This window comes from Hyalella azteca, unplaced genomic scaffold (assembly GCF_000764305.2).
Source record: "Hyalella azteca isolate HAZT.00-mixed unplaced genomic scaffold, Hazt_2.0.2 contig3312, whole genome shotgun sequence".
Taxonomy (NCBI): Eukaryota; Metazoa; Arthropoda; class Malacostraca; order Amphipoda; family Hyalellidae; genus Hyalella; species Hyalella azteca.
In genome coordinates this window covers 305,543-333,516 of record NW_025933564.1, presented here as the reverse complement: position 1 = coordinate 333,516, position 27,974 = coordinate 305,543, and the positions used below count along the sequence as shown (strand labels likewise).

Sequence of the window (27,974 nt, the reverse complement as noted above, 5' to 3'; positions counted from 1 at the left end):
TAAACATTAAATAATGTATTAAACATTATATAATGAATTAAACATTATATAATGTATTGCGACGGTATATACCCACGTTAACACACGGTTGTCCCATAACTACTTACTCCGCGACCACTAAGACAGTGTTCATGGTAGCATACGGTCGTTATAGTAGTATAATTACACCTCATTTTGCCATCTACTTACACTTCTCTTCGAATCTTTATCCTAAGCACCGACGTCCATGATAATCCCAGCTAAGCGAATGTAAGTTCAGAAGCTCGTCTTCTGGGTGGTGGATACAAGGGAAAAGAGGAACATGACGGCGACACGATTGCTGTTCAGCTGATCGTTATTGACATACTCATTCAGGAAGAATGGCATCCGGCTTATAAATGTTGAATATAGGTTTGAATTCACCAAGAAAATTATTCCGTATTTACCTCTTCAGAGCTGAAGACAATTCTCATCCTGGTAGTTATGACATAAGTACCAATGAACATTATTAAGGTCCCAAAATAAGTGAATATAACAAGCCTCGTTCATTGAAAACCCAGACGCCATGACACCATTGGCTGGAGCTTAAATGAATAGAGCCTGAATAATAATGACCCACTGAGATGAAAAGCGATTGTCTCTTCCTTGGCCGGAATTTCTTAGATTAAAATACAGAACATTGAAATTATTTGTGCTAGGGTTAAAGAGAAGGGACATGAACTGAAGCACCGTGTTTCCATAGTCCTGATCGCATCCGAAGAATGAGAGATAATTTTTTATATATAGCCTAATAATGTTCATCGTAATTCTAACATTGCGTAAACTTGATAAATGCTCATCTATTAAATAAGATAATATTCTTGTCCTATAATTTTAAATAACTAATAATCTTAAATCGACACGATGAGGAAAAAACTGAGTACAATGGCTTGTACGTGCGTGTTCATTCTAAAGCACATCTTGTAGTTGGATAGGCAGCTTCGCGCCGCAACAGCTGGCGCTTGTGACCTCAACCAAGTTTTCATTGTTGAGAATTATTCATAACATCTCATATTGCATAAAATAATTGATACAACTGCGCATCTGAGATACTTATCAAAATACATTCGATACGGTGCACGAAGAACAGTAACTTAGGCATTCTAAATTTGGTTTGATAAAAAAATTCCTTTAAACATCATCAAACATAGGCTTTGAGTTCTCCTTGCAGGTTAGAATGGTTTCTTTGGAAGCGAAATCTCCAATCTTGGAGCCCAGATGAGAGGAGCTGCCGTCGATAAGGGAGGTAGCGGTGGACTTCTTGAGGTCGCTGGAAGACTTGAATAAAGGGATGAGGAAGAGCATCAGGCCGCTCAAGATGATGAACACTCCAGACACGACGAAAGGCAGGACGTAGTCGTCGGAGTAGTCGCGCATGAGACCTGGAACATGCGACAGCTCAAGCGTGACCCGCAACAGGCAATCTGCTATAAACTAAAATCTATACTAATAATTCAGCTATAAAATGAAATATATAATAACTTTTTTTATAAAAGGTTATTATAAAAGGTTATAAAATGAAATCTATACTAATTCTGCTATAAACTAAAATCTACAATAATAAATCATAATAATTCTATATAAAAAAATGGTGCTGGCATCATTGGATGGTGCATTACTCACCAACAAGAGGCGGACCGAAGAGGTTGGCGAGGCCTTGCGTCAGCAGCAAGAAGCCGTAAGCGTTGGTGAAGCAGTCCAGGCTGATGAGGTCGACGAGGATGACGGAAGTCAAGGCGTAGTTTGCAGATATGAAGAAACCGAACACGGCCGAGAGAACAGCTAGCGTCAGGAAGTGCGTTACCAAAGACATCATAATGATGGCCACGCCGCAGATCACCATTGATAAGTTGTATATTATCATCAGAGGATACCACTCTTTGTCTCCGATGTATCCCATGCCCACCTGCAAGATGCGGCGGGTTAATAACCACGTACATCGAAGGTCGACGAGTCAGAAGACGACTACGTCATCGATACGGGAAGTATTTTTCGACCAATTCATAAGAGGACTTCGAGCTCAAGTTTATCATTACATGGAATATAATTTTGAAGAAAAAATATGAGGTACGGTCCAAGTTCGCGTTACGAAAGATTTTATCTAGAAAAGGACGTAGTCATAAATTTTAAACCATAAATTTAAATTGAAATGAATCAGGGTTCGGTTGTATATATTGAATGTTTTATCAATGCTGGCATCAAGTCACCCACTAGTCTGATGCAGTTGAGGAACTCCAGCATCAAGTCACCCACTAGTCTGATGCAGTTGAGGAACTCCAGCATCAAGTCACCCACTAGTCTGATGCAGCTGAGGCACTCCAGCATCAAGTCACCCACTAGTCTGATGGAGTTGAGGAACTCCAGCATCAAGTCACCCACCATTCCGATGCAGTTGAGGATGCCGATGATGGAGATGAGGCTGGCACTGCGGTCCTGATGTAGGCCGTTCTCAATGGCGTAGTCGACGAGGTACATGTAGACGGTGTCGTAGAACAGGTAAAGGATGAAATTCGACAGCGAGAATATTATGTAGCCGGGGTCGGAGCAGTATGGTAATTTTGTGCAGTCTTTGAGCACGTCTTTCAGGTTGCGCAGCTTCTGGTGAGAGAAATACTGGAACGATAAGACGGAAGTGAATTAAGGTAATCTAAATAAATATACAATAACATATTATTGAAGTATAAAATCACAGTGCAACCTGCTTTTAATGCTAAAATTTACGGACTAAGATGAATTTTGTACAAGGGTCTTGTGCGAAGTTAGCTTTCATGTTGACGGTAATGCAAAGTAGAAGATACTAGAAACGTTCATTGTGTAGTAGAAAGTTAAGTAAAGCATAACATGAAACATTACAGCATAGTACAGCACATTAACGCAATGCAAACTACAGCATTAAATAGCCCAGAACAGCACAGCCCACTAGACTGACTAGAGCACCGACAACACAGTACACTACATCTTTGCACAGCACAGCACAGTATGACACGTCACAGTAGAGTACAAATTAATCTAAATCTAAGAGTACAAATCAGATCTAAAGAGTAAAGCAGATCTAAAGAGTACAGCACAGCACAGCACAACACAGTAGAGCACAGCATAGCACAGTACAACACAGTAGAGGAGAGTACACTAAATCACACTAGAGCACAGCATAGCACAGTGTAACACAGTAGAGGAGAGCACAGTACAACAAAATAGATCACAACATAGTTCATTACAACACAAAAGAGAAGAGCACAGTACAACACAATAGAGCACATCATAGTACAGTACAACACATTATGTACAAAGTAACCCATCATAGCACAAAATTGCACATCACAGCACATCACATCACACAACCCTGCGAACTTGACTCACCTTCTCAGAGGAGTGGTCGATGGTGACCCTCGTGGTCCTGTAGATGTCGGGGCAGGAGGAGGACCGAGCCTTGTAGCGGTCAATGTGGAGCATCGCGCCTCTGAATGTCATCGACTGTCTGCAACGTAGCCATCCATTAATACAGAGGTTATAATAAATATAACTCAGTACTCACTGCAGTGAGTGACAGAGAGCGCATTTTCTCGTCGACGAAAACGTGAAGTAACGGACAGACAGACGGACGGACGGACAGACGGACAGACGGACGGATATGGCGAGCACAATAGTGCATTTTTTCCATAAATGAGAAAATGCGCTAAAAACTGGTAACCCTATTAATGTAAATTATCTAGTGTAATGCAGGAATGACAGTTTAAATGTGTTAAATTCATTTCAATGATAGGAATATTCGTGAAGAAGGTGACATGTTTATGCTATGTGGAATGTCAAATTGGGTAAAATCGAGAAAACAATACCTGCTATTATTGGAAAAATGTTACCCACCTGGCATTTCTGTTGTGCTGGGGGACGGGTGTGGCCAGCGGGGGGCGGCAGCGGCCGTCTTCCGTCGCCCCCACCGCAATACTCGCCCGCCGGTCGACAGCGTCGTGCAGCGCCGTGCGTTTCTCAGGAGAGAGAGAACCTTTGCGGCTGCTGGTGATGGGCAGGTCCGCGTGACGAGGACGTGACTTGTTCCTCGCAGGCGATGTTTGGGGCGCGCCAGGCGGACTCTTGGTCACGGAGTTGAAGACTGGGGCTGCGGGACTGCTTGCTGGCACCGAGACGGCCTGTAAGAGAAGAAATCGAAGCAAAAACATCAAAAAATGTACAGATTATAATATTCATATCTTCATTTGAGAGCATTTGGCACATTGTATTATTCACGCATTTGTCGTTGAATTGCTTTTCTTGATTATGACGTTCCGGGAAAACTCGATTATGACGTTTAGTTTGCGTATACGTTTATTTTGCCATAAGAAATAATATAATTTGAAATTCAAGGACATACTGTTAATGCTCAATATAAATTATACCATTTGTAAAAAATCACTCGATTTAAATTATATTAACATCTAATTACAAGAGAAATATTCTAAATACAATGTAAGAAATCTGTCCATCAAATTAAAGTTTGAATTAATGAAATCATAATGTTCCAAAAACATATGTCCACCAAGGTTCAATGCATCGATACGTACAAAGCTTATAGAAGAACTCCCCCGATTGACCAGTCGTCAGGTCAATCACTAATTTGCTGGGTGCTAATCACAAATTTGCTGAAAAATCAGTAATCATTAATTTGCAATAAGAACTCAGCCGAATGACTGGTAAATCATTAAATGACTTATAGAAGAACTCACCCGATTGACAGGAGGGAATGCGGTGGTGACTCTGTCGCGGCGCTCAGTCGGCACGTGTGCGACGTCCGAGTTGTTGGTGACGTTGAGGCGAGTGTCGGAGAGAATAGGAGGTAAAATGTCCATTTGCTCACTCAAGGAGGACGACAGCAGATGAGGGTACAGCTGAGAAATAACTTCGAAAGCATTTGCTCGCGAATTTAGACACGGGAAGAAATCAAGAGGAAGAGTTTGAGTTCTGTTGAGGAACGTTGGAAAAAGCAACATTGACGAGGATCGCGTGAATTTAGTGGGCGAGTTGCCAGGCGAGAGAAATTCAGTTATGTCGCCTGACTGAAGAATTTTTCTCAGTTCATTGATTGGAGGACACGAGTGACGAGAATCGCCCAGAACTTCATCATCACTTAGTGATTCCGATGAATGCGAAGATGAACCGTTTCGATGGTAAGCATTCTCTACATTAGAACGCTTAGATGCTTTCTTTTTTATCCACGGAAGCTCTCGCATAAGCGATCCGCATACGCACATGTTGAGAAAAACGCCCGCCAAAATTATGAGGCTACCACGCCAACCCCAATTCTCTATCAAATATTGAATGAAAGGAGCAAAAATAAAAGTTCCAATACCACTGCCGGCCACAGCGATACCAGTCGCCAGGGAACGTTTCTTCTCGAAATAGAAAGCGACGATCACAATTGCAGCCACGTAACAAACAGCTAAGCCTAGGCCAGTTATGAGCCCCAAGGTGATAAGTAAAACCAAAATAGAATTAGAAAAAGCACTAAGTAAGAAACCTACGGAAGCGATCACAGATCCGACGATTGTGACTTTACGGCACCCGAAGTGATCAGTAAGCAAAGATGCCAGAGGTCCAGCCAGAAGAGGAATAGCCATGAACAAACTCCCCACCCAAGAGGTGAAAGACTTGCTCTCCCTGAACACGTCTAAGAACTCGATGAAGAGAACGCCAAACGACATGGTAACGCCATCCGCAATGCAGTGCACGAAGAATGATGCTGCAACAACTACCCATCCCCATCCTCCATCTGGGGCTTTTCGGTGTAGTTCGCTGGCCTCGGACGTCCCGGATGCACTAGAACCAACACTAGTGGTACTAGAACCCGAAATGTGACGCTGGCGTTTTTTACGACGTCCTGAACTTGAAGTTCTATAAGCTGATCCTTCATTTCCAGCGGGCAATATTCCACTACGCATGACTCGCGCCCTTAGGAACTCAGTACTTTCGTCGAAGAGATCGTCTTGACTAGGAGTAGGTGTTTCAAACTGCACATGCGGACCGCTTGAAGTGCTGCCTCCTCCTTTAGCACCTCCTCTTAAGCAGCTCCCATTAGAGGACTTGAAGTGCACTGACCCAGAAGACTTATCGAGCAAGAAAGACGAAGAAGTGGGAATTTCTTGGTCAGATGCGTCAGGATCTGAATTTGCATCCAGATTATTGACCGTGTGCTGGTATTTGCAGACATCGCCGACAAAGTCAGGCGCACCCATGCCTGCCTTGACTAGAGGACAGTTCTCGTATTGCTCTTGACCAAACCTAAAATTTTGACCAAAACACGAATCCGATTCTGGTGTTATCCTCGCAGCCGACGATGAAACTTTCTCGCCCGTTTTGAAATCGGAATAACCATTAGCGTTTCGTTTCGTTTCTACGATAAGATCCTCAATTTTCGACTGCTCTGTGTCTCTTGGCTCTGGTATCCGCACTTCAAAAATATCAAGCGTAGGCGCTAAACCCTCGTCTCCGTTTTTTAAAGGCGAGTTGGAAATTGAATTTTGAGAGTTATTGCACTGAAGCAGCCTTGCTTCATCGCCAGCGCAGTCTACACCTGAATCGTGTCTGGAGTGCTCATTGAATTCGCCGCATGTGCTTTCCTTCGAGGTTTGTACGTGATTCGAGCTAGACGTGTCGCCGATATCGTTCAGTGTATTGTTTTCCATACTATCACGAGATTATGACGAGTAAATAACAAGCTGAACACGTTTACAATAAACTTTCTTAAAAGACATAACACATTTCTACGCCTAAATTACACACGAGTTTATGATTGATTCTATTCAACAATAAATCACTTGAGAACTTTTCTTGATTCTTGACGTCTGATTGGCCAAAATTGGAGCACAACGGAAGTGGCTTGAATGATGAGATCCTAAAACTCAAAGAGTCGACTATGGATGTTGGTGAAGTTGCTGGGGCATGGATGTTGGCGCGACAGCGGTTCGTGGAGTTCCTGGAATGATGTGAAGTGAGGGAAGAACCTCCACCTCGGGACTCGGGGCAGTGAGAAGGCGGCCCTCGGACGGGGGCAGCTGAGGGACAGCTTGGCCAGAACAGCATGCGGGCTGGAGGGTCCATCACAAGCACACAAACCTGCAAAACGTACTTCATGAGATAACAATACAAGATTTTCTCTTTATAACCATACAATTTGGGACGTACCTTATAAGGTAATACAAAACGCATCTGATAAGGTACTAAAAAACGTACCTCATGAGGTAAGACAAAAATTAACTCATGAAGTAATACAAAAAATACCTCATGAGGTAATTCGACAAGAGTTTCTCTATATAACCATGCAATTTGGGACAACAGCAGAAGGATGGAAAAATATTGTTTTCCATGAACCGAAAAACAATAAATAATAACTGGAAAGCCGATCTGCCTAAATATTTTAATCGAGATACCTAATTAAATATGCTATAATTAGCATGTTACTCCCTCCATGTTTTAATCAGTTGGTTAGAGCGCCGTGCTAATAACGCAGATGGACGGCGTGGGTTCGATCCCCATACTGGCCAACCGTTTCCATCGCGAGGCAGAGGCTTTATTTCCAAATTATTATTTTTTAATTAATACCATGATTGTGTATGGCGCAGCAACATCTGTGAACAGGATGAGCAGAGACACATCGCTTATTCAACAGGGTTTGATGTGCCAAATATGTACCAGGATGCACCGTACTACCTGTACCGAAATACCAGCTTCACTTGCACCGGGATTCGCAACACCACCAATGCACCAAGATGCACAGTATCTCGATAGGAAGAAGTATACATCTCGTAGTATCCCATCTTCGGTTGAAATAATAAAGAAACCCTATTTTTTAATGAAAGCAGTACCTTACATACTTGTATTTATTTACAATTGATAGTAAATGTTCTTAAGAGTTATTGATGTTGATCCGTTTTTCTAAAATTCAACAAATTATTTAACTAATTATAAATTGAAACATTAAAGCTTTAAGATAGGTCCGGTTAAGCAAAAACAGTTAAACTTAATGGTGGAGAACCAAACATGCTTTACTCGGAAGATACATCAGAGGGGGGACTTCTGACGCGTGTCTGTGCGCGTCAGAAGTCCTATGGGATTTCGCGCTCCTATATATAGGGGCAATTGTTCCTGAGCGCCCCACCACAGAGTGCGCAGGGTCTGGCGGTTGGTCTCAGTTGTGGGGTTAAGCCCTAATGTAGGCAAAACTCCTAACAATTCCCTTCTCTGTCTCTCTCGTGTGGGCGGCCGACGTCTCTTGTAAGCGACCTCTTGTTCGAGTGTCTTCGTTTCTGTTACTTTTCACCTGTCCCTCCTTGTCACTTCGTCTCTTTGAGATGCTAACGCTGCTTCTTTCGAGCCAGCTTCAGCGGGCTGAACACATGAGACCTCCCACCCCTTGTGGGTGATGATTGTTTTGAGATATTTTGAAAAAATTTAAACCTTCAGCCTTGCTGGCGATGCAACTTTTTGACCTCCGGCGCGAAATAGCTTGATAGTTGAAGCGCTAGGAAACCATTCTTCTACAACTATTCTTTCTGAAAATGAATCAGATACAAAAATAGGAAAGATGAAAAATTTATCTTCAAGGTGCGTGAATCAAAACGGTAATAACGATTTTGTACAGAGCAAGTAAACGTCAGATTCTGGAGTAAAATAATTATACGTTTACACTTATTTCGGTGCGTTCAGTTAAACAGATGCAAGCTTGTAATTTGGCCGGCATCCAAGCTAGGGTATTTACCCCAACTCATGGCACACACAACAGCTGATTTGTAGCTCCTAGCCACAGCTGAGCCAAATCTATGAAGCGCTTCAAGCTGAAGCAGGCAAGCGTCATTTCGTAACCACCACCGTGCCAACCGCGGCTCCGAAACGTGAACAAACAGACTCAGTGCACTGAGCAACACTACAGGCATATCTCAAATACTCTTCAGGGTGTGTTTATTCTGCTTTTCAAACTCAATTTCTATAGAAAATGATATTACGTAGTAATTTAATCATTGCATATTGGACGAGTTAACGTAAGGACAGTGACAATTTATCCTTTTTTAAAAGAACGACATGACCCAGATACAGCGGCGCTATACCAGTCCATCAGAACTACTTCTATTCAATTCATAATTGCTGGTGTGGTACAAAGTATGACCAGGCTCTCAATCTGGTGAAATACGTCAGGAATAGAATAGCAACTGCGGTTACGTGAGATATAAATTGCTCGGACTAACCTTGGTCTAAATTGCAGTTGGAAAGTTAATCGACGATAATAATAGATAGAGGAGAATATTTCCGAGACGGTAATATATGAGTACTTATGTATAAGTACTTTGGTAATTTATTTACCTAACGGACACCGTAATAATTTCCCCTAACGCTTTTTCTCAGCATTTTAGATGCAATTCTACTTTCAACGAGTAATTGCGAAGAAGTTTCATACACCTGCATCGATAAAAATATTCATCATAGAAATCAAATAATATAATTTTAAGTTCCAAATAAAAGGCCACAATAAAGATACCTATAGGTATCTTTATTGTGGCCTTTTGTTTGTGGCCTATGTGGCCTTGTTTTGTGTGGCCTATGCGCTAGTATACTAGCGCATATTCTTCATCATTTCACGTGCACCTCTTATTTAACAGTAGGTTTCTGAATGAGATCAATGGGATAGATTAGATAACACAATAAAATATTTGATCATTAAGCTAATCTATTCTAATTTACGCATATCAAGTTAATGGAACAATAATTGAAAAAATTATGCAGAGTAGCACTGTAACCTGAAATTGTGCAGGCCCCAGTAAAATACAAATTTGATCAAACGGATAATTGTATTCTGTTCTGGGTGGGCAGCGCACAGCACCCACATCACCACGGAGAAAAATAAAAGAGCCCATAAGAGGACCGAAGAGAGCTTCGGGGAAGAGGGCGCTGGGGAAAAGAGCTTCGGGGAAGAGGGAGCAAAGAATCGATAGACCTGCTGTGCCGAGGGCTCGTAGCCCGCCAATGCAGCGCATCTTGCAGCCGCGCGTCGGTCCCGCTATCAACGAACTAAAACACGCGGTAGACTAAACTCGCTAACAACGGTTGCAACGAACTAAAACACGCGGTAGACTAGACTTGCTACCGACGGTTGCAACGAACTAAAACACGCGGTAGACTAGGCTCGCTACCGACGGTTGCAACGAACTAAAACACGCAGTTCCCTAGAATCGCTCGATGTCACAATAGGCGATGAGAGTAGGGTGAGATATCCTTTTTTTTAAATTAAATGTGATTGGATTTTACTATTATAGGAACCCTATGAGCGTCGAAAGAAACTGTACCGTAGCGATAGAAAATCTGTTGAATGAATAAAGAAAATAAGAAACTAACTAACAACTACACGAATCTTCCAACACAGGTCGGTAAAATAGAAATTCCGGGAACCAATGTATTCACGATAATTTCACAACCGTCCACGACAATTTCACAACCGTCCAAAACATTTTAAAGATTTCACAATCTAAGTCATATAAATCTACTCGAGTCTTGTACATATAACTATCTTCCGATACACATAATTCAGAGGAAGATGAGATTTCATAAATACGCACGTTTCTCAAAAGCCATAGTGAGAAGTTTCCATAACATTGATATTACATGATCATCTCGTGCTAAATATATGGACAAAAGATCTGAAGTAAGACAGGAACCATTTGATAATAACCCTAATTCATAAATATGTAGGAAAACTCTTTAGTAGTGAATAGAGCGGAGCTGGAGTAGTGAATTACTCCCTCCCCCTTATACGGAACCGACCTTCAAGCCCCCGGTGCAGGCTGATAAACGCTCTCTACGTTGCCAAGAAAGCTGCGATGTGCGTCGTTGCTGAAGCTAAAAACAATTTTCATAAAAATATAATTAGATATCACATGATTTATTGCTGAATAAAATCATGATATTGAACCAGCACGTTCGAGTATTATTTATAAACTTTACGAAGGCGAGATGTCAGCAAATAAAGGTCATGCTGAACAAGGGCAACTAACTTATCTTCATTAAGAATTTGGAACTCGAACAGACACATTATTCCGACAGCTTCTTCAACTATGTGCCATAAAGCACAAACAAATGTCTCTGCTATCTCATCGAATTAACAGCAGCTCTACCATTTCGAAAAGGATTTTAGTGAAATTTTTTTCCAACTTAAATCATTATAACGTACGTTTTATACAGTACGATTGGAGAGTTAGATTTGAATTGGCTCACTCCATTAAGTGAGACTGAGTGACGAGCGGCAACTTAGACCCTCATTTTGCGTTCATCTAATTGTTTCTGTCATATTATTTACTTTTATTAGTGCAGTAGATATATAGCGTCAGTTATAATATGTATTCAATATCGTAACCGGCATCTATATAATGTCCTTCATATCGTAACCTTCAAATTATGTCACCCATATCCCTTTTGCGTAGTTTTATATATATATCATGTCATTCATATCGTGTCTGCCATATCATGTCATCCATATCATATATCATGTCATCCATATCGTATCTCCCATATCATGTCATACATATCGTGTCCGTCGTCTCATGTCATTTGTTGGACATCGAGAGACGTAGTTCCGTTTGAGGAATTATCTTATCACGACCAAATCTCTTACGTAATATGCCAGGCATTCTCTTCTGAATTGAAATTTCAATGTGCAACTTTTTGAACCATCATTTAGATGATGTTGCCTCAAGGATATTACAGAAGAACCAATTGCCGAAAAAAAATTTATCCATAACATTTTATAAACGTACATAAGTTATTTCATTAGTAGCATCATTTTAAACTCAATAAATCGACACTGAAAATATTGTTAGGTAGTTTGTCTGTTATTCTTCTTTACAAAGACAGCCTTGTGATATAATTTCCACTCAAATAAGATGCACACTGTAGAGAAATAACGATGCAATGATGCAAGTTGATCTGTGGCTTCATGGATGCCAGTTGATGAAGCCACAGACGGCAGTTAGGGTCGCGTTTGCACAAGCCATAATCCTTGTGGTAATGGCGATGTCGTTGGTGCATCAGTTGTGAAATTTACGAGCGGTTCGTTCGGTGTCTTTGATATTGTACGTTGCTGCTACTGGCATTGTTCGAGATGATTAAACTTTTTTTTTGTCTTTGTAAAGACGAAAAAAAATATTAAAGAAAAGATTGTAATCTTGTAAAGATTACTTGGAGAAACTTCGTGCTTTCAATCCTAATTTATTAAACTGGGACCGCTACTCTCGTCCAATCCGCAGTTCATTCCTCAGATGGCAATTATCTTGGTTTCAATCGAAGTTTGAACCAGGTTTACTTTCGTAATCTGTACACAGTGTTAAATTTCATTTTCGCATTAAGTTCATTAATGTACATACGCTTCTCGCTAATCTCTTCTAAGGAGGCGAAATCATGGACATTTATCGTGATCGTTTTTTTAATTCTCAGCTTAAAGGGAACAAGTTCAGTCACGGTGAGATTTGAGTGGGAGAGAGACTCGCAATATTGTATCAGTGACTCATTTCTTTTAAATCCAAATATATCCAAATATTATTATATGCAACCCTTAATTTTTGCACTCATCCTTATGTTCGCAAATTTTCCTGCAACTATTCGTTTTTGGTTCTTACTGGCCGTTCTACATCCACTTCGTTTCGGCTTTCAATTAAAATTTTCATCAGTAACTATATTTTTTATCGTACCCCTTATGCTTGCACCTAAATTCACTAGCAGTTAATTCCGAAACTGAAAGACGTCACGATTTCCATCCACGTTATGAACTACTGGACAACTACCATCTGTCAACAAGTCATTTAATTCTTGGTGGAGGCTCGATGTTAAAAAATTACTCCATACCCTTGCTCCTAAAAAACGAGAGTATGTTCTGTATAATAGTTTATTAAAAAATAAATAATAATACTAGACTAATAGAAGGGACAAAACCAGGCAGGCAATAATCTTAATCGGTACTGCCTACGTTAAGAAGAGAAAATCGAGAAATAGGTACCATAACAATTATATTTTAGAAATGCTTCATAATGAGAGAAGTTCAATTAATTGAATCCATGCTGATGAAATTTCATCAAAAAATGCAATAAACTTCATCAATTATAATTCAGTGCGGCTACAGCTTGCAAATCTAAATTGTTAAAACTGATTTTCAAACAAATTTAACTTCCTAATTTTTTCAAATGAAGGTCAAGGAGAGCAAGCACCTTGCGTGAAATAAGAGAGAAACATCGTTTAACTCACATTATACAGACGACGATAATGATATTAATAGAAGATTGACGAAATATTTGATGTAATTTCAACAACACGAGTAACCGATGCTGTTGATGAGCGCAAATCAGTAATTTAAATGGCCAGTGACCAACGTAAGAATACCTAACCACAAGCGAATCACACTTCACACCGCGGCGACTGGAGCAACACTGTCTGAGCTGACTGTGCACGAGTGTGCAGACTGTCTGTGCTCTCACTGCTCTGTGGCTGTCGGCGGTCGCAAGTCGCAAGTCCTCGTAACTCGCGGTCGCTGCAGCTCATGAATTGCTAATTTTTTTAGTCGATGTTAGACAATAGCATTTTTCTACACGACGTATTTGAATGGTTCTTATCATTCTTGATAACAGTGCATTTCGTCAGTGCATCAATATAAATGGAGAATGAACTCAGGCTGGTTTTGCGTAAACTCACTTTTTCGTTGTACTAAATCAGTTTAAGATATAATTATGATTACCGCATCAACATTTTTGGCCTGGATTTAGCCCTAAAATTCATTCGTGCACTAATGATAGCAAACTTTTCACACATAAAATTATAAGGTTCTTTTGATGCTTATCCACAAATCAGACAGTATCTGTCCCGTTTGATCAGCTCGCGGTCGAATGCCATGCGTGGAAGACACGTCTCAGACAAATTTAGGGCCGTACTTGCGGCCGGACTCTGTACCTGGAATATCTCCCAAAGTACTGAACGTAGCTCGATGAAACTTGGTACACATATTCATTATGGCCTAACGGTGTCGTCAAGCTCGTGACAATTTTTTTATTATCGCCTTCATTCGTGAGTTATATGACGAAACGTGCCGAAATTTGCAGTGTACCGGCCATTTCTTCCAGAGTACTGAACAGATCTGAATGAAATTTTGAATAAGAATTTCGAGACGTGTGGAAGACGCCATCTAAGTAGCTGAATTAGGATACGGTAGCAGCTAAGGTAGGTACCTGACAATCTAAGGCTTTAAGCTGACTCAAGAGCCGGTGTGTCTACTCAACTTTTAATGATGAACCGTTGAACTAAACTCTACAGTCTACACTGTCGAATGTAATCAACCTTCGCCATGACCATGACTTTTATTACTTACATTATTAGAGTTTTGAACTTCGTTACGTGGAGATGACAAAGAAATATTCAGTAAGAATTGATATTTTATATGAAGCTTGAATCAAAATCTATCCAAAAAAATATAAGTCGATATTGAGTAACATATGAAAACATTCATAAATAATTTTTTTTACCGAATTTCAAACATCGATCTAAAAATTTCAACTTGCTTATCTTAATGATGAGATTTATTTCAATGATGAAATAATATCTCTCGGACAAAATTATGTTAATTTTTCTTAAATGTTAATACAACATTATTTTAAACTTCAACTGCTTGACTTTCGTCAAATTAATGATCACCAATCTACTATGCAACGTTGCATTTCAATATTAAACTGGACGGGCGTAAATAGTAATTATTATTTTATTCCTTGTTTGCATAGAACTTTAGAAGTAATAATTAAGTTTCTTACATGTGCGATTCCTTCAGATCCCGTGCGTGACTATACGAACACATTCAAGCTTCGCTAAGAGAAATACGAAGATAATGTGTTTATTTAATGTCAACATTGTGGTAGTTGCGATACTTGGAGAATATTTTGAACTTAGGAGGATTGAATGACAAAACGCGTGAGAATTTAGATATATTCACAGTACACGAGGTATCAAGTACAAAATAATTGTCCTAACATTGCTTAACAGTGACTGGTTTCGGGAGACGATGACTCGTTTTTACTACACAAAAGCACTCACACACAAGCTACCGCTCACTCATACCACACAGCTTGGTGGTCACAAGAGTTGCAATTGTTGAGACAAGAAATACTGTCGTTATGGAGTCAATTTAAAAAGTTGCGCTAGGTGTGGCTGTCAACTTTAACTTCGAAATTGTACCAAACATTAATACAATTTCCAAACATGACTACAATTAACTCACTGGATTCAGGAAGACGATATGAACAGATAAGACATGAGAAAATGTGAACGAATTTATAATAGATATTAGAACCAAGAGGAGGAAGCAGAAGTTATTTAGTAAGTTGCAATGTGCTTACATCCAAAGTAGAGTAAATCGACACCAATTCGTACAGACATCGTGGTGAGCGATCCATCGCTCTTTCTTCACAAGTTACAGGTGATGGTAATTACTTAAGGTCGTACTTAAGCAAGACTTCTAAGGTACATAAGATTCTTTGCATAATTGGCATGAATTAACTACGGATTCAATTAATTAAGTCACATCGCTCTTTGCGAATTGGCAGCTGAGCACTCAAACATGGCTTGCAACCACACACTTGTTGCTGGTTAGTGACAACGTCCAAAATCACCTTATAGGAATTGACCGCAAAGTTCAACACTTGAAAAGTTTGAGGCTAAATAATTATTTCCAATTCCATTTAAATGTCCACATTTAATTTCATTAGCGCTAAGTTGAATTGAGACGTAAATTGAAGGCAGAAGGTTCAGACATTTAAAAGTAAGGCTTAGAAAATATGAAGACATTTCCGGGGCAAAGAAGACAAAAAATCCTTCCTTAATTGTAAACCCGATAGTAGAGAGAGATTTATGAAAAATTAAAACTAGAAAAAAATTCACATATTTTTCACTTCCTCTGTAAAAATGCAATGGAACTAGAACAGAAATACCACCTTAGTCGCGGGTCGCCAAGCTCACTCACCATATCCTTTGCGTTCGCAATATCTTAACCTTTGCATTAACATTCTGTTAATTCTTAATACATATACAATGACGGTAACCACCATGGTTGAAGTAATATTATTATTAGTTCAACCATGGCAACCACCGTCATTGGCGAGGCAAAGATGTAAGCACTAACAGGTTTCGATGAAAGTTTTACATTCGCGCAGCTTCGAGTATCACCAACGTGCACCACAAACTTACAAGACTCGTAGAAATACTATCCTAATGCGAATTATTATCATGGCGACGTAAATGGAGTTTGCAACCAATTATGGCCCTAGTTAGCAGTCAATTACGACCAGAAGAATTTGATACACTCTAGTTAGTTCAAATGTTAATTTTTGTACAGAAGACTCTGGAATGCAAGAGGAAGCTCATCAAACGATTATCAATAAACTGGACGTGATTTTCATTAAAAGAAACCTAGTGGATATTAGAGTTTCAAAACAAATAGAAGACCTACCAGTCCTCAACATTAAAGTCAATGTTGAAATAAAGGCCATAAAAAGTGCCAATGGAATATTCAAAAGAGGTGGTCGTAAGAATGACATAACGGAGATGAAAAGATTTGTAGTATAAGTCTCATTAAGCTTCACAAGGCAAGGCGTGAGACGATTTAGCTGAGCAGGATTTAATTAAAATGAATTGAATTACAAAAGTAAGATGAACACATTATTAATGGTAATGCAGACCAGCAACAAGAGACAGCATCTCCAGGCCATGAACAGCCCTCCCACAGACGAGCAACTTAAAAATAATATGAATACAGTGAATAGAAAAAATGTAAAGTCATAGAAAATCAGCAATTGAGATCAATTACACTGGAATCATTGAGAACAAATGTTGGTTGAAACGATTGGAATGATGCAATATCCAAACACATGTAACGAAAAATACTAGCGTCATTAGCTGAGTGGGAGGAGAAAGCTTGCAATGAGAAATCAAGATCATTTTAATCCACTTTATGATTCAGTAGCAGTTAGCTGAAGAGTGACAGAAGAAAGGAAGCGCGACTAATAAGAAAAATAAACAAATAATACAACATAGTGAAGTCATATTCGCGAGATTCAAACGGGAAAGTTTGAACTAATATAGAAGGGCCAAAGTAATGAAGAAGTTTCCGTTTTGAAAAAATTATCGTGCAAATCGATTTTAGAAAACCGATTTTATGAAATGTTTAGGATAATTCAATTGCATGTAAATGTTGAAAGATTAAATGTTAAAAAATGTTGAATAAATTTGATTAAAATGTTGAATAAATTTGTCAAGGATCTGTAAGCAAGAAAGAACAATGAAGAAATGCGTGAAATATAACTGAGCATCTATGATGCATCAATATCAATGCGGTTACAGAGATGAAGGAAAACTGCAGTAGGTTCCTATGAAACAGGCATGAAATGTTTCCCAAAGACACGAAATATAATGAGTGCCTCGAGACTGAACTGGCTGACTGGTCCGCCTGGGCACAATATTAACTTTGCAAACGATATAACAAGATTTGATCAAGTTACACATTCCTGGGTGGAGATTCAATCGTATGACGGTCACAGGCAAGGACGTAAGCCCAATAAGTGAAAAAATAGCACAATTTCAACCATAAGCCGTCATGAAATTCCCAATGTTTGTTAGCATAAGACGTGTGGCAGGACACATGTTCAAGTTCGGTATAGCTACTTGAGGTCATCGAACAATATGACAATAACAATTGACGTGTACTCGAGGTTTTAAGTGATGCGGAGGATCAGCTTGTAAAATGAAAGGCTAGGCGCTGCAAATGCAAGAATTTAAACATTAATTTAACAACTGATACAAAAGAATTCTAAATTTAATCTGTATTTCGCATTAAATTAGTAACATGAGCAATTTTAGAGGTGAGAAAGTAATTTGTTTCTGAATCACAGGCGACACGAAAAAGTAAATCAATGTAAAGAAATGCTCTTTCCAAAACAATGTAGTGGTTATGTGACTACGAATAAATTGCTGCTATAAAAGAGTTTACGTCGCTTATAGGCACAACTCTGACAGGGCTGCAATACACGCTGCCCAGGGGGAGCGCAGTCCTGATCGCACCGAACATTCACTATCTTTCATCACAATAAATTAATGACGCTTTACCTTAGCTAGCATCTGAACTAATCTTCTATCGTATCACAATTTGAACAAATTGAAGTACCTAATTCATGCTGGTGTTTTTCCAGCAGCTAGGATCGTTTAATATCGTATCACAAATCGAAGCGAGCCATGCACCCTCAAACAAATAGTACTACAGGGTATACAGAGGGTAAATCACCGCCTCGAGGGCAACTTGAGCACACAATGAGCCGGATAATGATTTATTTACCAGCAGGTCTACAGTTGCTGTACCTGTTGGAGCGCACGCAGGAGGTGAAGAGCAAGCAACACCGACATCGTCGAAGCAGCACCATTTCATACATAGAGTTACCAGGATTTGGTAATTGAAGCCCAAGAGAGACTAAAACCCTGGCAAGTTGAGGACATTTAGTAGTTGTGATGATGATGAACGGGTCATAAGGTACTGTTAAAGAGTTACACTAGATTATTGTCCAGGTGTAGAGCAGGTTGTCACGAAGGCTATACGAGGACATAGGTACACTTATAATTATCGACTATCATGGTAACAAAATAGAAGCCTTATCCTGTTGCCATTATTCCCATAGTTTGAAAATTTGGCGTTGCCGTATCTGTAAAGCAGTTTAGATACCATTCGCGACATGGGAGGGAATCGATAGTTTGAGGGTTTAATAAGCAAAAACATGAATGAGGGAGAGACATATTTTCAACTAGCGCCTCTTTATTGAAGATGCACATGATTTAGGCAATGTCTTGTTAGCTCTGAAGTCAGAGCTACGATAGGAGCAAATGATGCCTAATATCATCGCTGAATAAAACAGCATTTCATCAGCAGCCGCCACACACTTCACCTTAGATATAGAAGCTCTATACATTGCCTGCTATCTTTACCGCCACTTATCGTAATAATCCTCGACTATCCACATTTCACGGAGCATTCAACTATGTTTCTGAACTATCCGCATTTCCTGGAGCAGTGAGCTAAGTTTAATACAGTATCGTAATAATCCCTCAACTATCCACTTTTCACGGAGCATTCAACTATGTTTCTTTACTATCCACATTTCCTGGAGCAGTGAACTAATTAATACAGAAGCGAATAGGATCACAGACTCGCGTGGGTGTACAAGGAGCATCACCAGCAGGACCTACACATCAGGAGTGGTGCAGGTTCCTAAGAGTTCCTCATCACACTTGGGGCACTGCGTGGTACGCATCGTATTCGTAGTCTTCACAAGAAACGCCTACGAATGAGGCTTCACATAGATTAAGTAATGAGTGCGCTAACATATTTAAAGATTGACAATCCTTCCTCGTCTACATTGTGTTTGTATCCATAACAGAGTTAACCTCGTCATCGTTATATCCGTAACAGAGTTTACCTTGTCATCGTTAAATACAGTCATAATCCGAGCCAGATGACGAGACTCGTACAAAAGAAACACGAGTATAAATTGACTGTCAATCGCTATTCGAAGGTTAGATTCAGCCTGCCAGTAGCAGGAGAAAAACGATAAGATCATAAATACAATCAATCTCAGCCGCAAGCATACAAGGTCCAGGGTGGAATCCTTACCAGTTTTTAGCATGTCTACATCGCAATATTGGATAATAAATGCAGAGGCAGCAGTTCATAATTGAAGCAACGACACTCCTGACAATAGTGTCAACTTAGTCAACATAGTACAATAGAAAAATATTAAGGTTACTCGAACAATCAGAGTTGGTACACTGATAAGAGACAACACTAATGTTTCGGCAAGAAATCACGGACACTAGAATACACCACTGTACACAGAAATATCCATTTGAAAATACTCAGAAAATGTGAGAATATTCTGAGTTCATTTGCTGGTTCCATTGAATGTAAACAGATCACATGCACAAATGCGTGATATGTAAGTCCTTCGACACAGGCACGGACTGAAGCGCACTCGAACCCCCACCACCAGCGGCGGCGGTCATTATTACAAGGAATACTTCACATTTATTAAATAATTTACATCAAATTTGTTCGGCGATATTTTACAAAGTGGGCCTTTATGGAGGCTCACGTCAATTCTATGGACAAATTTTAGGGTGTAGGGCAACGTTGTATCTATACATTGTTTGCATCACGAAGGAACTAAACTGGACTCGAAGATGTTCGCTCTACGGCTATTAGCCGTTAAACGCACAACTTATCCGAATGTAGAAGGAAAAAATACTATCCGCTAATACGGTTGAAGCGCATAGTAAAACACGTGTAACTGTCGTGTTGGTGTTGCTCGCTGACTAAGAAGAGAGCGTTGATGCAAATACACGCGGGATTAAATGGTGTGGATTCTTTTCTATTAATCTTCGTTAATTCAACATTAATTTAAAAATCTGGATGGCGCACTTTAGCGAGCTTGAGCAGCAGTTCGGAAGAGTCCTGGCGAGGCTGACTAGGATGCCGTGGGGCTCTGGCTTCAGGGAACGAACTCTCAAATGACGACGGGGATGAACGTCGGGGGGAGGGCGATGAGATGGTGCGCTGTAGTGGTGGTGCGTGAAACGATGCGTGAGACGAGTCTCGTGAGAGAGAAGAATCTCGTGTGCAATGCTCACGACGCTCGCCTCGTCTCGCCTGTCAGTCGCTCGCGGACGAGGCCGTGAGGCTTCGTTCAGCGTCAGCCTCGGTAAGCGACGGCTTCTTGAGCACCGTGGGCTTGACACGCACGTGGGGCTTGGTCCCTACCACCGACGCTACTACCGGGGACCCTCCTGAAGCCGCTGCCACCGCCTGCAGGTACCTGGCTGCCAGGCGAGGCGTGTTCGGGGTCACGGGATGAGGGGGAGCTGCGGAGCGTACTTCGACCAGAGGTGACTCCGAGGACCGCGAGGTCACGTCCATGCTGCGCTGGTGGACGATGGACGTTGGTTTGAAGTCGTCGCTCTCGGTTATCTTGAGCTCGGACACGTCGATGGAGGACGCTTTGATCGCACCCAAAGATGACTTGGCTTGCAATAACGTCTGGGTTTGAGCGTCGCTGCTGCCCCCGGCGCTGAGGAACACAGTTTGGGTTTTGGTCACCGGAGTTTTTTTAAGTGTGCTTTGGTTTTGCTTAGCAAAGCACTCAGCAGCCGTCATGTCTGGGGATGGCGACGCTGTGCTGCCGTCTGCGCCGCACACCTCCACGTATTGGGGACTTGTGCTGCGAGCTCTAGGACTTGGACTCGCACTAGACTGTGGACTGGTTGAACTAGACTGATCTCTAGGAGAGGAAGATAAGGAAGACACAGGAAGGTCCATCACCAGGTCAGGGGCTCCAACGGCTTTCATTTTAGTTCTCACTTCCCTGAAGGTTCGATGACTCGAGCAGTTAAGCCGCTCGTCTGACGAGCTGGACGAGAGAGACGAGTGCGACGGGCGACGATGAACGGAGGTCTCGATAGCGACGATGGTGCTCCCTACGTCTCCTCCAGTCGCCACCACCATACTCCCACCACCAGCAGGTGCACTAGACCTTTCTACCATCTTGGTAGTTTCAGGTATGTTGGTGCATGATGAATGATGCCGCATGCTCACCATGTTGTTGTGCGCTATTGTGACCTCGGCACCCACACCGGCGTCGCGACCTATGGTGGTAACGCTCATGTTTTGGGAGGTGTCTTCGAGCTGGCCTTCTTGAGACAGGGAAATGTGCATGCGGGGAAGGGTAGACTGGTGCAGGGGAGGAGACGAGTAGTTCGCCCGCACAGCAACCACCTGAACAGCAGGTACAACACTAAAACTCCCACCAACATCGTAACTTCTACACACATAAACTATTCAGCTAAATGACACCATGAAACCATACATTTCTACACGTTAATAAAGATATTTAGTTTACTTAACGAAATAGTGGGACTGGGAAACATTAATTTGTCTACTTTTCAGTTGTATTGGGATTCAAAATACTCAATTTTCGCTAACAGGGTAAATCAAAAGAAAAAAATTCATGCAAAAAATTCTGGAAACCAAATTGCAGTTTTATTGTAAAAAACAGAATTCCCATAAATAAAATCATATGTGCCAATAGGTTCTGGAGCCGTTGGGCTCTACGCAGCAACCACTGACTGCTCAATAGTTTGTAGTTACGAGCGATGTGGTGTAGTGATGTTTAGTTAGTTGCTCAAACTCTCATGAGATGGTGAGTTTATAGTTCCTATACAAATACTATAGTCGCATAATAGGAGACGGGGACATGAAGAGGAACTATTCCTGCTATCAGACCTAATGAAAATCAAGCAAGCCTACCAGGCTCACAAAGCTGAATATAACAAGACGGCGCTGCGATAATGAGGCGTTGAAAGAGGCATCCGAGGGAGGGAGCTGAGGGCTGAGAGGCCACAGCAGAGAAAGTTAGCACATGATAACATCCAGAGAAGAGATTACAGACGGACAAATGAAGATCGTCAATAGCGCTAGTCAATAGAACAAGTCAAGAATACGAGTCAAAAGAACAAGTCAAGAATACGAGTCAATAGTGAATACGTGTCAATAGCGCGAGTTAATAGAACACGTCAAGGAAACGAGTCAATAACGCTAGTCGATGAAACAAGTCGAGGATACGAGTCAATAGAACACAAGAAGTCAATAGCGTGAGTCAATAGAACAAGTCGCGAATACGAGTCAATAGGGCAAATCACTAGCGTAAGTCGATAGCGCTAGTCAACCGGAGAGTCAAGAGCACACTGACCAGGCCATTCACCTCAGGAGGTCTTCAACAATGTGAACGTAACTCAGCGGAGAACCTGTGTGGACTTACCTCGATGTCACGGAATACGAGGGGTGAAGTTCAACATCCCTAAACATCATTGATATTCATTCCAGCGTAACGAACATACTAAAAGTCAACGATGCAAGACCTCACTTTCTGAAACTAATGCCTTGCCTACAACGAACATGAATGTCACTGCCTGGTCACAAAATCACAAGAGTGATGGAAAATTTAGTTTACTGAAGCTGCATCTCACGATTGATTAGCAAAAATGAACATACTATTGGCAGACGTGTAATTTGACATCTCGTTGCTGCTATAACCAACTCTGACCAGCGGATTAGTAGAGACATTAACGCAAAGATGGTCGAAATGAGAAATTTAAGATTGGATAAAGTAGCTGCTTGCGAAATATCCTAGAAATTTCGCTCGGTAAATGAGACAAAAGGAAAAAATAAAGCTATCAATGGTTATGATTTGGAGCCATGATTTCATCCATCGACGCTCACCCGAATAAACCTTTTTTTAAATTTGTACTATGTAAGCAAGAGAGCAACAAGCTTATTTCCACGGGGATATTAATATACAAAACGCGCACTACTTCTTTAGCAAAACTACAAAAATTTGTACTTGGTAGTGCGTTCTGAATCTGAATTTGGACGACGCCTTAAGTAGCACAAGAGGACCTGGTAACTACTTGGTGTTGAGGGCAAACGTGTTGCATGGTCCCGACACGAGCACACACACTAACAACATTTAGGGCTGGCTTAAAGCTGCTGGTGTTCACATAATAACATTCAATCAATTCGATTTAAGTTAATTTACGTCAATTGCTTCACTGCTTTAAGAAGGAGTTTTCCTTGAAATTTATACAAACATCGAAGCTAAAGAAAACGTACTTTCCATTGGACATTCGTAACTCTCATTATTTTATTTTATTATAACAATTCGAAATATTAAATGCATATTTGATATTTTTTTGGTAAAAACAAAAATTCGTCCAGCGACAGTGCCAACACATATGAGCGCTAGCGTGCCACAGCCCAACAGAGAGAGACAAAAGAATTCACTCTTTCACAGCAACGCAATATAAACATAAACACATAATAACGCACAACACTAACAGAATAAGAAAGTCTTTCTCAATACTTAATTCGAGATATTCACAAAATTTGTCGAGATGGAAAAAAATGAACAAAAAATATTAAAATTTTTAAATATATTGAAAATCACGATGAGAATGGGGTGAAAAAATTCATCTTTAGAAGTTATATTTAATTCCGGATGGTTTGAGTCTCCAATATAACTAACTACCTATCATCTAAACAGCTTTTTGGTCACCACAAAACCACCATACGACTTTTCGCGAAGAAAATCGCTCTGAAGTGAACGTTTTTCTACTGCATGTTTTCAAAATATGGAGGCTGCTGTGCTGGAAATTACAATCAGAAGCTTGATCTCGGTCAATTCTCATGTATATTATCGATATCCGTGGCCGTTAACAGATACTATTGGGTTCAAGATGCCCCTGCTAGGTTGTATAAAAAATAAAATTACAGATGAAATGTCTTTGGTATGCAGAATTGACACGAGGCAATAAAAAAACACAGCTGCCATCACAGGGCGGTAATTTAAGGCAATGCACAAGCTGGAGCATGAACAGTAAATAGGGAGATCCAGCCACAGAAAGGACCAGAGGGTCGACGAAACTAACTTGCAGAACCTTTATAGCCACCATAAAAAATAACGCAGCTGCCTTATCTATACCTAGGCTATGATTTCTTGCCGTGACCATATATTTTCACAGCAAGCGAACAATTTCATTGAGCATAGAAACACTATACCGATTTAAGAGTTATTCATCATTGCAGTTTTGCAGAAAATAACGGTAAATACCTACATGGAGTCACCTGCTAACTGTGGCATATACAAGAGGGTAAAGCAGTGTAAATATTAGGGAAGACCTGGGGCCATACTTTCAAAACTCGCTAAGTGAACGTAAGTACTTACGCTCTATTTTCTTACCTATGTTTGGTGGATTTTGCTTGAAAGGCCGTCAATGATTGGCTGATGAACTTACGATCTCTTAACTTTTTTTGAAAGTATAGGGCCTGCGCTATAATATTACCTCCTGCTCCTCCCGAGGCTGCGCGAGGGGAGAGGCGCCCGACTGCTGAGAAGAGGGCGACGAGCGCGGTAGTGACACGGAGTGAACTAGAGGAGGGGTGGAGTTGAGGTGCTGTGGAGGGGTAGAGTGCAGAAGTGGTGTAGAGGCAAGGTGCTGTGAAGGGGTGGAGTGCAGAAGGGGTGTAGAGGCAAGGTGTTGCGGAGGGGTGTAGGTGAGGATGGTGGTGGAGGTATGGAGGCCTGGGGCGGGCGAGGCAGCGCGGCACAAGGGGCTGTGGCTGCGCTCCGTCACTCCGCTCACACCGGAGTCCTGGGTACAGGAGGCGGGTCAGGGGCAATAGTTTCATGTCGGCGGGGACACTGCATGGTGCGGTGTTTCCCACAGGCATTGATTAAAATCCAAACTTAGTTTCTCGACTCAATATTGGATTTTAGGAAGGAAACTCAATTGTTATTTTTATAAATTGTATAGATTGTTAGGAAACTCCACTCAATTTAGTAAAAGATAAATTGAAATAAGGATTTAGAACAATTGGGAAGGGTTATATTGAAAATTCTCAGGTAAATCCTGTTGATTTTCTCTCGTTAGTTCCTTATAATTATTTCTTTTATGGCTGGCTTTATGACGAATAGGTAGTGAGGCAGCAGAGCGCTACCCAGCATGTCGTCAATAGCGACACTGAAAACAAAACGACATCCATTACGCAAGTATTTGAGAACGTCAAGCTTTCAGCTCTTGAGAACCTCAAGCTTTCAGCTCTTGAGCGCCTTCAGCTTTCAGCTCTTGAGCGCCTTAAGCTTTCAGCTCTTGTGAACCTCAAGCTTTCAGCTCTTGTGAACCTCAAGCTTTCAGCTCTTGAGCGCCTTAAGCTTTCAGCTCTTGAGAACCTCAAGCTTTCAGCTCTTGAGCGCCTGAAGCTTTCAGCTCTTGAGAACCTTAAGCTTTCAGCTCTTGAGAACCTTAAGCTTTCAGCTCTTGAGAACCTCAAGCTTTCAGCTCTTAAGAGTTCTCGTGAGCACAAAGCTCTTACAAGTGCTAAGCCCTGAGCTTGCACAGCCGCAAAGCTTGACTGACCTGAGACGCGGAGTGCAGTGAGGACCCGTTAAGGGGAGGAGCTTTGCCGTGTGTGGGGGTGACGGCCTGAAGGCCTCCTGTCATGTTCGGGGCCAAGCAAGACGTGTGGGGAGATTGCTGTTGCTGGTGTCCCCCGCACTCAGTGGGAGTGTAGAGGACGGAGTGGAAGCTGGAGTGGTAGGACGGTCCACAAGGAGAGCTGGGAGTTTCAGGAGCAGGCAGGCTGGACGATGTCAGGGAGTCTGATGAGGACGAGGGACGGCGCTGCAGCTGATGGTGGTGGTGGCCGATGGCGGGTAGGTCGCTTGGCCGGTCCTTGTCATCCTCTCTGTCAGAGTCAAGAGCGTCAAATGTCTACCACCTTTCAAATTAGCTCAGTGGCAAAATGTTTACTAGCGTTTTCGCTGGTAAACATAATAACTACATAATAACTTAACCCCACAACTGAGACCTGCCGTCAGACACCGCGAGCTCAGCGGTGGGGCGCTCAGGAACAATCCCCCTAGCAGCGCGAAATCCCATAGAACTTCTGACGAGCACAGACACGCGTCAGAAGTCCCCAATGAGGAGTTATATTTTTAAGTGCCATCGTGTTGATTGCTCTTGTAATAATTGTACAACCTCGTTCTGCTTGTTAGTAAACAATGCAAGTTAACAGGCCACGACTAAATGACAGCTTTACCAAGTTTAGGTGCTAACTTTTAGCCTTCAATCCATTTCCTGAAATCACATCAACAACTTGCGCAGTAATTGCTTTGCTTCACAGATAATTTTTGTATTCTGTACCTTAATGTCTTGTTTAAGCAGCGTCATTTCTCATTGATGAAATGTTGTGGGGTAAGTGCCAGTCATTACCCTCACAGTAAGCAAGATTCGAAATGAAAAGAGACGAGAGCTGGGAATTTATTGCAGTGTAAATTAAAAACAAGATGGTGTTGGAAAGTAAACATGGAGTTGTTTAATAATAGTGTATAATAATAAATAATACCCTTGGCAACGTGAGCACCTGTTACGGGGATCAGCCGGAAAATAATAGCTAACGAGAACAATGTGGAAGCGACGTTAACTTCCTAAACGGTGTCGCCAAGGTAAGGGAAAGCTATAATTTTATAAAAATAAAACTCGTACCGGAAGATACTGACTAACGAGAACAAAGCGACGTTAACTTCCAAAACTGTGTCGCCAAGGTAGGAGGAAAGCTATTATTTTATAAAAATAAAACTCGTAAATTGTGTAACAATACAACAACTCATGCAATCAACTTAACAAATATTTTTCTCCGTTACATTAGTAACATTGTATGACACCACTCACCTTATTTTGAGGAGGATATACTTGTCAGGGATGAGGCCGACCTTGCCCCTGTGTGCACCCTTCCACCAGTCGGATGACACCTGCGCGTGCAGCACCAGCAGGTCGCCCTTACTGAAGCTCAGCTCACGCTCAGACCGCGCCACGAAGTCGAACTGTGCTACGGCCTCCAGCACTTCGCCTTCTACGGGAAATTCAGAGCTTGTTCACACTTGACGAGGAAAAGCGACGTAAATAATGTATGTGTGAGCATGATTCTTATCATGGTAAGGCAAGTACGTGGAAAAGTTATGTGAAAAATACTTGTGGCAATAATATTTACCCCAATATTGGTATTATTGGGCTAACAAGGCATGATATCTATACCAGTACATAGGTACCACTTGTATGTGGCATGTACTTATTACCAAGGCATGATATCTATACAAGTACATTGGTATACTATATACTTGTACTATGCATGTTTAGATCGTATGGCTATCTAGAAGACTTGTGTTCTTGTTAACTGTTTTACTGTCATTCGTGTTTGTGGGCATTTAGAACCGACGCAATTGGTATGAGGTGCATTCAACGATCTA

At 41.3% G+C, this 27,974-nt stretch overlaps 2 protein-coding genes across 7 annotated transcripts in view; both read right to left on the bottom strand.

Moving 5' to 3' along the window:
• Positions 1–21: 21 nt before the first annotated feature.
• Positions 22–13,447, bottom strand: LOC108668771. Of its 2 annotated transcripts, none has more exons than XM_018156022.2 (7): positions 13,291–13,447; positions 4,740–7,125; positions 3,883–4,166; positions 3,379–3,496; positions 2,398–2,631; positions 1,642–1,924; positions 22–1,400 (listed from the first exon to the last, which is right to left on the bottom strand). In XM_018156022.2, the coding sequence occupies exons 2-7, from the start codon at positions 6,693–6,695 to the stop codon at positions 1,150–1,152; spliced, it is 3,126 nt and encodes a 1,041-aa protein (XP_018011511.1). In that variant the 5' UTR covers positions 6,696–7,125; positions 13,291–13,447; the 3' UTR covers positions 22–1,149. The 2 variants fall into 2 exon arrangements, with proteins under 2 accessions (XP_018011511.1, XP_018011512.1); XM_018156023.2 differs by having other exon boundaries at positions 2,398–2,616.
• Positions 13,448–14,998: 1,551 nt separating this feature from the next.
• The window catches only part of LOC108668766 (SLIT-ROBO Rho GTPase-activating protein 1), a 50,590-nt gene continuing 37,614 nt past the window's right edge, over positions 14,999–27,974 (bottom strand). For all 5 annotated transcript variants that reach the window (XM_047879547.1, XM_047879544.1, XM_047879545.1 and 2 more), the window contains 4 exons: positions 27,400–27,580; positions 26,086–26,413; positions 25,012–25,320; positions 14,999–21,889 (listed from right to left, as the gene is read on the bottom strand). In XM_047879547.1, coding sequence (XP_047735503.1) covers positions 20,771–21,889; positions 25,012–25,320; positions 26,086–26,413; positions 27,400–27,580 — 1,937 coding nt within the window. In that variant the 3' untranslated portion in view covers positions 14,999–20,770. The remainder of the gene's footprint in view (positions 21,890–25,011; positions 25,321–26,085; positions 26,414–27,399; positions 27,581–27,974) is intronic.